At 44.9% G+C, this 12,341-nt stretch overlaps 1 protein-coding gene across 1 annotated transcript in view; it reads right to left on the minus strand.

Annotated features, from left to right (window-relative positions):
• Positions 1-3,431: 3,431 nt before the first annotated feature.
• ATP10D (ATPase, class V, type 10D) overlaps positions 3,432-12,341 on the minus strand; it is a 67,292-nt gene continuing 58,382 nt past the window's right edge. The window contains exons 19-23 of the mRNA XM_015412761.1: positions 11,458-11,658; positions 10,371-10,451; positions 9,630-9,734; positions 5,864-6,051; positions 3,432-4,597 (exon numbers count right to left, since the gene is read on the minus strand). Coding sequence (XP_015268247.1) covers positions 4,450-4,597; positions 5,864-6,051; positions 9,630-9,734; positions 10,371-10,451; positions 11,458-11,658 — 723 coding nt within the window. The 3' untranslated portion in view covers positions 3,432-4,449. The remainder of the gene's footprint in view (positions 4,598-5,863; positions 6,052-9,629; positions 9,735-10,370; positions 10,452-11,457; positions 11,659-12,341) is intronic.

A 12,341-nucleotide genomic window follows, 5' to 3' on the forward strand; every position in this document is an offset into this window, starting at 1 on the left:
CACGCCATTTTTATGGATTGTTTACTTCTATAAAAACTTGCAAAAGTTTCTGAAATTCGCCCACACGCTTGTCCGCGCTCTGGTAAGTTTCTTAAAACAGATTTCAACGCTTTTGATTAGTATCAGAAAATCTGAGCATTATTTCGCTACATTTTTGCTAGAATTTCTTGAAGAACTTTCCTGCAATAGCCCCCCCCGCCCCCCGTTTTTTGTATGAGCCACTTCCTCGTTTGTTTCCTGGCAGACTGAGAAAGTGCATGAAACAAGCACCTTTGAACATGTGCAGCAGAGCCAAACTTCAGAACAACCACAACTGTAAACTATCTCAGACTGTATAAAATTGATTTAAATGCTTCAGTGGTCACTATTTCAAAGCATTCTATAGTAGTAAAAGTACAAAATATCCCTGAAGGTATAAATGCAATATTTGGAAACATTTTGTGTTATGGAAAACAAATGAGTCAACAACAGAGATGTGGTCGCACGGCCACCTCAGGTCAGTAATTGTTCTCTTTTATTTGGCTCTAGTCATCCCTCAAGTGGAGAAATGAGATGCACAAATCTGTTCCCTAATACAAAAATAACTGAGGATACATGTGGCTTTTGTTCTGAGGGATACTCACAGCTGTTATCCTGATTCATTGGGTTTACTTCCTAGGGTTGTATCAGTCATCTCAATGGAGTGAATCAGAATCATGATGCTGATGCAGGGAACCAGCTGTGGTGAAGTGCCTTCCACTCCAGGAGTTCAGTGCCAGAGTTTACAGCGCCACAGGGTGTTGAATATGCACTCTGTACAGTCACAGAGGCTATATGGTATTCCTTGCTAGTTAGCAGGAGGAAAGTTGAAAAGCAAGTTGGTATGAATCAGCATACTGATGCAGGGCCATTCGGGGCCATAGAAAGGTGGATAACCCTGACCAGAAGAGGACAATGGGCACTTGGGCAGCCATGAGTCACGCCTAAGACAGGGGACTTCAGGCTCAGTGACAGAGCACGGGCTTTGCAAGCAGGTCCCATGTTCAATCTCCTGCCTCTCTTGTTGAAAGGACCAGATAGTAGGTTATGTGAAAGACCTCTACCTATGACCCTGGAGAGCTGCCGCCAGTCTGAGTAGACAATACTGACCTTGATGGACCAAAGGTCTGACTCCATACAAGGCAGCTTCATGAGTTTGTCTCTACATGCACCTTCAGGAGAAAGAGCTCATGAGAGCAGCCATGAGCACGAAGTTGAAAACCGGACCTAAGGTAATGGGTGAGCCAAAATGAATGCAGCTTCTCTCTCGTTTTCGTTTTAAAGACTAGTGCTAGGGTAAGACAATGTGTGTTTATTCCGATTTCTTTTACCCTTGCTCAGGCGGTTGTGTTAGCCTATGAAATGCGTGCACATTAATCCCAGTTCAGTCTGCACTTACCAGGAGCATCGAAAGGGGAGGCAGATGTTAAGCCCTGCTTGCCCAGAGAACTCACATAAGAGAGATTGGTCCCCTCTAGTGATTTGGATAGAGAGGGAGACTCAAAGATGGTACTAAGGTTTTTTAAGATGCAAGAAGAGCTAGGATACAGACCCTCAGGCTGGACAAACCCCTAAGATTTGATTTGCTAAGTGGAGAAAAGTGGAGAGTGGGGGAAGAGGAGTCTCCTTGGGGGTCTAGTGGCTGGGGACTCAAATTGGTAACTTCATTATTCCAGATGGGGCAGGACCTGGTGCTGGCAAAGCCGGTCTCACCAGAATAACACCTCATGAACCAACCTGACCGGAATATTCATGTTATCACGGTATACAGGGACCTGCATGGGTGGTAGCTTCTTTTCTGTATTTGGCTACAGCATTCACACACAAAGGCCTTGATCCAGTTAATCATAATTAAGGCCCACTTAAAAAACCCAATAGAAGAGTCACTGGTAGCTAGCATTCTATTGGTGTCAACAGAACACAGTACAGATCTGAGCAGAGTTTCACACTTCCAAGTTGCGTTCAGTGGGCCTTGGAAGGGTATAACTGAGAATTGCATTTAGTCATTTGTAACTTTATATAGAGCGGGGACAAAGAGAAGAGTTGGGGGTCCAACATTTCTATGAACTTCAGATGGCTTGCATCATTGCGTTCTTGAAGACCTCAGGGTTTGATCCGGTTGCTTCTGAAGTCTGTAATCATATTCCCGAAACTTTGCAATTTTGTTTTGTAGAAGGGTATCTTTTTTTTTTTTTTTATAACCAAACTAACTAACCCTTTGCATTATTTGCATGTGTATGTATGCGAATCCTTCACCTTTTAACCAAGACAGGGAGAGCAGAACTACTGCCAGGCAACTATATTGCTGAGTCTTTTCCCCAAGTTGAGGATTCTATCTTAATGAAAACCTGCAATTTCTCTTAGTCTGGGAAACTCACAGATGGACCTATGCTGGTCAGGAGTGCTAAAGGCTGTATCCTAAACACACTGTCTGTTGGACTGCAGAGATGGCCTGTATCAGTATCCCCCGATTAACATGCTACTGGTGCAGAGATCACAACATTTCATAATTGGGTATGCCTTGTTTGGGCTTTGTTTACATAGCCACATGAAATGGGAAGATGAAACATACTACCTTCAGTAAAGAAATGTGTGCAATTTTACGTTTGACACTTCACACATGGATTTTGTGTTAATTCCTCTGAGATGTAGGTAAACGTGTCCCTTGCTCGAAAGCCAGTCGAATCTGACTCTAGGGATGCAGTGCTCATCTCAGTTTCCAAGCTGAGGAGCCAGCACTGTCCAAAGACATTTCCGTGGTCATGTGGCCGGCGTGACTAGATGCCGAGGCACACGGAACGCTGTTACCTTCCCACCGAAGCGGTACCTAATTTATCTACTTGCAATTTCTTGCTTTTGAACTGCTATGTTGGCGGGAGCTCACTCTGTCACGCGGCACTCAGGTCTCGAACTGCTGAACGGTCTGCAGTTCAGCGTCTTAACCACCTTCCTTCAAATAAATTTTTAACAAGCAAAGCAGTTCTTGGCAAATTAGCAACGGAGCTAGGGAGGGGTTTTGGTGATCAGTCGATTATTGAAAAAAAATATGCATTTTACTGCATGGTTATGGATCTCCACATGCATTGGAAGGCGGTACATGTTTGAACTGGCCGCACTGGCACGAAATCGAGACACAATAACCTAGAGTCACTTGCTGTAAAATACACAGGCAAAACCGGGAATACACTTCCTCATAATAAGACAGAAGGGTCTATGGAGAATCTGGCAAGTACTATGCTTGCATCTTGGCTTACGGAAGACCTGCAGTAATCTTGAAGAGACAAGAGAAAGAACAAGGCATAAGCAAACTAATTCAGAATACTCCCAGTTGTGCTGTACATTTAGCAGAGTTGTGGGCCAAAAGACAGACCTCCATGCCAACCTAAAATCTATAGATCAGTTTTAATGCAGCATGAACGATGAAAGGGAGGGCACACACCAGAACACAACACTGTTTTATGATATAAACATTTTTTAAAAGAACAAATTTAACCCTGCCCCTTATAAAATGAAACAGCTGACTTTTGAGAACTTATTACATTCACATAATCATCCTAATAAGTACAAAACACTGTGCTTTTCTAGAAACCTGCCTCTCCCACATTCTCTGTTGGTACATTTTCCAGAGAAAAGTCTCATATACTTAATCTATGAATCTTGCTTCCAGGAAGAATTGTAAGTGTTATTGGTAAGAGACTGATTAGGCTCAATGTCTTGCACAGCTCTTCCCTGCAGGAACCACAGTGTACCTTGCTAGAGAGATTTCCTAACATTGCCCGGACCCAAACATTGCAACTTTACACTGGAAAGAACAAAGTCAAAATGCAGCAAGCCCCAAATCTCCCTCCCAGCCCATATGATTTCTCCATTGTAGTCCACAGAACAGAAGCAACTGACCGGGGGGGGGGGGGGATTTCAACAATGCATGCACGTGCATACATTGAATAACTTATTGTAAATACATTTTTAAGTGGCTTGGTGGTGGGGGTTGCGTGTTGTATGAAAAATAAAAGTCTGGTGAGAAAGACAGTTTAAACGCACCAACATCTCTGTTGGATTTGGAAAAATTAAGCAACCATCCATTTTTGGCGGGGCATGCTAAAACCTCATTGGCTCAAGGCAGAATTCAAACGAGTCCTGTTCATTAGGGAAATATCACTGCAGTCCTCTTCAGAAGTGAATCCCAAGCCTCCGTCTTAGGAATCACTAGCTCCGTATCTGATAGAACAGAATCCCTTTGGGGTGTATGACAGATGTTCAGTACCCTCCCAGTTCAGCTTTCTGTTACTGCCAGAGGTTTCCTGGGAGCCTGATCCGAAAGGGCATTCCTCTTCTGAGATGTGCCCCCAAAGCTATCCAAAACAGAGACAGGCGTATTGGTAACAGCCACACAGTGCAAACTTTGCTTTTGAGAATCGGCAGGCTTGTTTCCTAGCGATCAATTCTTCCTCCTCCTACTGGGGTTATTCTTCTGCTGTGCAGCTGACTTTTCCGTGGCCCAACGAAACGACTTTCCAGCAGTTTGGCTTTCAGCAGTGGAGTTGGAAACAAGCTACCTTGTAACACCCTGAAGACATACCTAAAATATAAAAAGAGTGGGGCAAGTTGTAAATAAACGTAGGTTCAGTGTGATACTTGAGTACGTGGCCCTTGGGAAAATGTACTGTTCTGACTTGAGAGAAGAAAACTTCCGTATCCATGTGGACGTAACTACCTTTCTCTCAAGAACTAAGAACCACAGATCCAGAAGCTGTTTGCTTCATCCAAACAATTGCCAGTTATCCTGGAACCAACAGAGGACTGATCATCAGAGAATAACTTGGTGATTCTGACTGCAGGTAGGTTATGTATTTATTTATTTACATTTTTAGCTATTCGAAAAAAAGTAAGTGGGTAAAAACTCATTGAGGGTATGTGTAGTGTAGTGCCCATATTTATTTGTCCATTACATTTTTCTTTTCCCCCTTCCTGCAGAGACCTCAGAGTCAGAATTCCAAATAAGCTTGCAGGCTCAAAATGGTTGGGGACCCCTGCTTTAGCTACTAGTGTTTGCTGGATGAATTTGGGGATTGGGGTAATGTCTACATAGGAACACAATAGTCTGAGATCTGTTATCGGATATAATGAATGCACTCTTTCAGGAATGGCTCCTGCAGAGCATCTCTTGCCAGATGCTAATGGCTTCTGCAGAGCATCTCTTGCCAGAAAGAGGGATGCACTCTTTCAGGAATGGCTCCTGCAGAGCATCTCTTGCCAGATGCTAAGTTTGCAAGAATACAGCTGTGCTCTTTCACAATAGAGGGAACGCTGCCTTAGAGGGAACGCTGCCTATAGTAACTCATTTCCCTCAAATACATGCTGTGGTGGTAGTGAAGGCAACAGTTGCACGTCACCTACAAAAGTAGTGCTGTTTGCTTCATACCACTTCACACATTATTGTAAGACATATACCTCAGATAAGGACTGGAGTCTAGTAGCGCCTTAAAGACCAACCAGGTTCCCAGGGTATACATTTTCGAGAGTCAAACCTCTCTTTGTCAGAAAGCTCTTCTTGTTCTCCTACAGCAGACCAACACTAAAAATGTAAAGTGTGAATGTGAGAAGCAGGTGTTTGAGAAGACAGGCACACTTTACTAAGAGCTGTGACTGGCTATGACCAGAACTCCCCTGCTGAGTGTATACTCTGTGACCAGAACTCCCCTGCTGAGTGTATACTCTGTGACTGACTCAGATCTATTACAGGGTAATACATGAAGCAAAGGCAAAAGAACCGCAGCACACCGGGTCACACGAAAATGAATTTCTTTCTACCCCAAAGAGTTCTGGGTCTGAACTAGTAAAATACCTGGGAAACAGGGCCACCAATGTTGACATGATGCAAACCAAGTAGAACCTTGGATCACTCAGGTGCCTCTGCATGATCCAGTATGGGTTGGCCGGTGGGTTGCAGAGGAGGCAGGAAGCTCCGAAGATCACGGCAAAGAAGAAATACAGTACAGCACTTCCAACCATAACACCAATGAGTATCCAATTCTGATTTTTTGTAAAAAAAAGGACAAGCGTATGAGAACCTGCTTCTCTGCGCGCATGACGAACAGAAAGGCAGAAACACAAGTCTAGACAACCCCCTTCCCCCATAATTCCTTGTTATGGAATAAGCCCGGGGATCCTTCGGCTAGTCTGCTCCCTTTCCCCATTCCTCCTCTTGATAACTGAAAGACTTCTGTTTTACGGGAAAAACAACAACTGCTGTGTCCAGATCTCAAACTGTAGTTTGCTCTCTCCACCGCAAACCAGATTTTTAAGTAGTGGTTCAGAATACTGGCTTGTAGGGGACAGAACAAAACCATGGTTTGTGTTTTGGATGTAGCTACAATACTGAAAAAGAAGTCTCTCACTGCTGTGCCATAAATGTAGGAAAGAGAAGCTTAGACCCAAGGTTCATTACCATTGTCTTTCTCTGCAGACCGTGCTACACAGAGAAATTCACCATTTGTTCCAATATTTATTTATTACTTTAATTTATACCCCGCCCTCCCCGCGAGCAGGCTCAGGGCAGCTTACATAATTGGTCTATAATGACCATTAATTCACATAAAAACGGTTTAAAATGTCAACTACAGTAAAACATAAACTCATAAAGTGCTAGTGCTGATACATTGGGTACATAAGATGGCAAGCTAGAAATGCCATACAACCAAACAGTTTGCCACTCAATGGTCTTCCTGAGCACAGTGGTGGAGGCCAGATATTAAAACTACAGGCTGGCTCGTTGGTAGTAGTGGTGGCGGCTCCTAGTTGAAAGCCTGGTGGAAGAGCTCCGTCTTGCAGGCCCTGCGGAACTGCACAAGATCCCGCAGGGCCCTGATCTCTTCCAGGAACTCGTTCCACCAGTACGGAGCTGCCACCGAGAAAGCCCCGGCCCTAGTGGTGGCAAGCCTGGCATCCTTGGGGCCCGGAACGGTCAGTGGGTTCTGGGACCCCGACCTCAGTGCTCTCTGGGGTATATATGGGGAAAGGCGGTCCCTCGGGTATGTCGGACCCTGGCCATAGAGGGCTTCAAAGGTAAGCACCAACATCTTGAAGTGAATTCGGAATGCTATTGTTGTTCCCTTCACAACTCTCAGGGTGGATGCAGACAGCTGAGAAGCCCGTGGGAGCTGCTCGGATGAACACTGTGTGGCGCCTTTGGTGCAGAGGCTTTCCGTAGACTCCAACCAGACAGTTAAGCCCGTGTTACCACCCTTGTGCTTTTATTTTTTTTATCATTTAAAGTTACAGGCCGCCCTTCCCTGAATACACAAGAACTCAGGGCGACGAACAACAGTAAGAATATTCATAAACGAATAAGACATTGGCAATGGTTTCAATAAAATAGGACGGCAACATTCTCAGATGCCGCTAAAACATCAGAATTTCCAATCGTATCACTGACTCACGGGGGAGGTAGGGAGGAAGTGGGGGGGGGAGTGCCAGACAAGAAACTGAATAAATGAAATAATAATAATAATAATAATAATAATAATAATAATAATAATAATAATAATAATATGGGTACTTGTTGCTGTCCTCGACCAAAAGCCTGACGGAACATCTCTGCCTTGCAAGCCCTGCAGAACTGCATTAGGTCCCACAGGGCGGGGATGTTAATTGTTGTGGCTTCCGTGCAGTCCCACATGGGAACTGCGCTGTCGCAGGCCAGCCACGGAAAAGATCTCCAGGCGTTCTGATAGACTAGGAGCGCCCCTCCTCCCTCTGGCGCTTTCCCGCCAAAACGCTCACATGACCAGGAAGGGGGGGGGCGCTACTACCTCAGTTCTCTTTCTGCCGCCACGGAGAGATCATCTCCACTGCTGTTCTCTGTGTTTTCCCCTCACCTCAGTAATTGCGTGAACAAAGATGTAGCTGACACCCCACCGTCCCCTTTAAGTGCGGGTGCCATGATTTTACGCAGCTCCCCCTCCCCCATTTGAATCCTTCCTCAAATAAGCAACAGCTTAACATCACAATTGAAGTGCAATGAGAGGAAGAAGGTGGTATTTTTAACAGGTCTTTATGAAGTCTTCAGAATTAAGCGAGTAGTTCAGAAAAAGCGAATATTTTCAGTTCCAGTTTTTCTGTATTAACGGGCTTGAGACTTGCACTGCTAAGTCTCCACACAGTCCCCCCCTCTCTTCTGGTTCTGTTGTTGATCATTTCAGCCACTTGGGGCTAGCTATCCCTGACACAAATGGCCCTACTAATTGCATTCAACTTCCACCCTGGCTCATGAGTAGGCCTGCAAAGCCCCTGGTTGGGGGGGGGAGTCCCCTGTCCCCCCCCAACTCCCATTGCCTGCAGCCACTCAAAATGGCAGCCGGGGGTAGGGAATCCTGGTGCCAGTTGCAGTATCATGTCACTCCTGGTAAAAAGCTGGAAATGACATAGGGTAGCTCTAGGAATCAATGGAAACTCAACAGGGTTACCATAGAGTTTCCAGCAATTTTTAGAGCAATCCATGTCAGTGACATGATGCCACGGCTGGTGTCTCCCCCATATCCCTGCCCACAGTCCTGCTGTAACAGGGTTGTGATCCGCACTGCCATGTCTACTCATGATATGACTAGAATTTACCCACAAATGAATCTGTTGAAGAATGGATCCTATGAAACTGAGAGAAGGGGACGGGGGTCAGCTGACCTCTCAAATTGTCATTAAGGGAGCAACCAGTTGTTTTGTATCAGGCCTGATTCTCACATTGCTTTTAGATATGGTGCAGTTAGAATAATAGAATCATAGAGTTGGAAGGGACCTCCAGGGTCATCTAGTCCAACCCCCTGCACAAGGCTGGAAATTCACAAATACCTCCCCCTCCACATCTGCAGTGACCACTGGTCCACGTCCAGAAGATGACAAAAAACCTCCAGGATCCCTGGCCAAACCAGCCTGGAGAAAAATCGCTTCCTGACCCCAAAGTGGCAGTCAGCATTTCCCTGGGCATGTAAGAAAGGGCCACAAGAACTAAGCACTGAGGCAACCCTTCCTGCCCTCCCTCTCGTGATCTGCCTAAGGTCACAGAGTCCGCATTACTGTCAGATGGCTATCTAGCCTCTGTTTGAAAACCTCCAAAGACGGAGAGCCCACCACTTCCTGAGGAAGCCTGTTCCACTGGAACCGCTCTAACTGTCAGGAAGTTCTTCCTAATGTTTAGCCAAAAACTCTTCTGATTTAATTTCAACCCGTTGGTTCTGGTCCGACCTTCTGGGGCAACAGAAAACAACTCCACGCCATCCTCTATATGGCAGCCCTTCAAGTACTTGAAGATGGTTATCATATCACCTCTCAGTCATCTCCTCTCCAGGCTAAACATACCCAGCTCCTTCAGCCTTTCTTCATAGGACTTGGCAAACACAGTAAACACTGTTTGAATGGGTACTTGTGTGGCTAGCTCATATTGCCTGTCACATTTGAACTGCCAAAGCCTATTTGCTGTGGTGCTGTAAATAGAAGGGTATATTTCAAGCAACACATCACCATGTTGCCGATAACAGTACATTCTGTGCTAATCTTTCCCAACCCAGGAATAATGTGTGAATTAAGCCTTAGAATGAATGAAGGAAGAACATACTCACCAGGGATTTACTTTCAATCATAAGATGTAGAATTATTATTAAGAAGATAGAAGTGTTGAGAGGTCCCCCAAAGGAAAAGATGTCTACATCAGAACCAGCGTAAGTCTGCAAAGGAACAAATGTTCATAGGTTCTTGCCTCCATTCCCACAAAGGTCCATACAGCACTCTTTCTATTTTTTTCCTACTTTTCTTCTCACTAACAGTTGAAGGATATTTGAAGACTTAGAGCTAACAAGCGTTGTACTAATATTTTATATGTCTTGAATGTTCTTAATGCTGGTCAGGTTTTACCAATTTTAGGGTTTTAGGGTTGGGTTTTTTTTGTACTTCTAATAGGAGTACCTGCTAATATGGGGCTGCACCTGTTCCGCTAATATTGGCATCCTCCTCTGCTGTAAAGTGGCCTCCCCTGATGCAAGAGACTCCAACCTATCTTGGTTCAATAGCTATTTTTTGCCGTCAAGTCACAGCTGACTTATGGCAACCCCGTAGGGCTCTAAGGTCAAGAGACGTTTAGAGGTGGTTGGCCATTGCCTGCCTTTGCATCACAACCCTGGTATTCCTTGGAGGTCTCCCATCCAAATACTAGCCAGGGCCGACCCTGTTTAGCTCCCAAGATCTAACAAAGATTGAGATAGCCTGGGCTATCTAGGCAAAATTGGACATTTGATTTTTAAAACAAGGTCAGAAGAGCAGAAGACAGCAGCAAGTGATTAGAATGTACTTTCCCACCCACTTACCATGTAACAGATGAAAAAGCAAGCCAGGCTTTGATAGGCGGCATCTATGAGGTTGATCAAGAAGGTCGAGGATACATAAGGCTGAAAAATAAACATGGGAGAAAACGCATCCCTTAGCTTCAGGCAGATACACAGTCAAATAATTCTGGGGGGGGGGGGGGAAACGACATCTTCTCATGTTGCTGAGGCTGTTGAGCTTCCAAAAATTATGCTCAGAACCTGCACAGCATCAGTATAGAAGATCTCAGCCCTCCAGTGAGACCCTGAGCCGGACTGCTGCATATCAAAGAAAAGAAACGAGACAAACCATTTTTCAAACAAACAAAACCAAACAGCAACGTGTTGTCTGCATACAAAAACACAGACTTTAAGTTGCAAAATCAAGATAAGAAATTGTCCCAGTCAGAAAGAGTTTCCATTTGCCCGTTTACCAACAGAAGCTGATTCAGTAAAAGACGTTTTCTTTACCATTTCTATTTTCAAGGAATCGATCTGGCAATGTTACGTATTACCAAGAGTTGCGCATGGACTGCACACAAGACAATGTGAAACCTGTACACAAAGATTGTGTCAACGGGGCTCAGTTTCTGTGATCTATGTCCTACATTAACCCCCCCCCCCCAAAAAAAAAATCTCTAACGCTCACCTGCTGTGCTATTTTGGCCAAATAGTTTCACCTCAGTTGTCCTTCCTGTTTAACGCATCTAGACTAGCAGCCTTCTGGACAGTTTCAGGCTGACTTTTACAGCATGTCTGCACTACTACTCAGCGTACAACGAGGCCCATGTCTCTGTCAGAGCTTCCTTCTGCATGAGACTTAAATAAGCAACAGCGGTCCACAGGGAAGCTAGTGATAACATGACATCAATCCACCAACGAGGGCCTCATGTATAACTGACAGCTATTCTCTTAAGGCCACCTACATTAACTGGCTAGAGGCCTAGTGAAATAATGCCTTTCATTTCCATGTCCAGACCAAAGGATCTGAACAAGGGAGTGTGTGTGGGGGGGGGATCAGGTTCAACTGAGGAGGGACAGGCAACACAATAACAACTGAGTCAGGCGCATGGGCCAAGCCAGAGAGTACCTCAGATCTCTGACTGGCCTTGTAAAGTTCTGGCAGGTGGAGAAGGACGTTTGCAGATATATCTTGGTCCAAAACACCATAAATAACGGGTGGCACTGATGTGAAGAGAACGTTGAACAAAATCAGGCTCCAGTGGTCAGTCATGGCTATTCCGGAAAACCCACTGAAGAACTGATACCAGAACAGGACGGCTACGTAGACCTGTTAAGATGAAAGGGGATAACGAAAGGGGAGGAAGAGATAAATTGGAGGGGAGAAAGAGGAGCAAACAGGGGGACGACGGATTCAGAGAGCAGTCCACGAGAGAAAACACATTCTGCATATGCCAGTATTTAAAAAAATGGACCCTTCCCCAAACCTTAGAACAGCAGTGAAGGGACTGTTTATGTATTAAAAATATATTTATACTCCTGCTTTTTCCCTTGTGGCTCAAGGTGGCTTCCAAAAACTAAAAACATACAACATATGGTAAAGCCCATTTACCCGGCTTCCCACCCCTCCACCAAACACCTGCATCTTAAACCCAATTAAAAGCCATCGCAAACAAAACTAGGGGTTGATAACTGATTTTTCAGTCTCCAGTTCCTATGATGAAAGATGTACAAAGTACAGCCATTTTTATCCCACCTTTCTACTAAGTGCTAAGGTTAGAATACAAAGCAAAAAAAGGGAGTCCTTCAGAGAAGCCATGACTATGCGCTCAGTTGAACTGAAGGTGGGGAGAAACTCAGTGATGGCTGCTTGAAAATAAACTCCCAGGTAGAGGTGGTTGGCTGGAGTCTCCAGCAGTACTGCAGAAGAAGAAGAAGAAGAAGAAGAAGAAGAAGAAGAAGAAGAAGAAGAAGAAGAAGAAGAAGAAGAAGAAGAAGAAGAAGAAGAAGAAG

Source organism: Gekko japonicus, unplaced genomic scaffold (genome assembly GCF_001447785.1).
Source record: "Gekko japonicus isolate JY-2015 unplaced genomic scaffold, Gekko_japonicus_V1.1 scaffold682, whole genome shotgun sequence".
Taxonomy (NCBI): Eukaryota; Metazoa; Chordata; class Lepidosauria; order Squamata; family Gekkonidae; genus Gekko; species Gekko japonicus.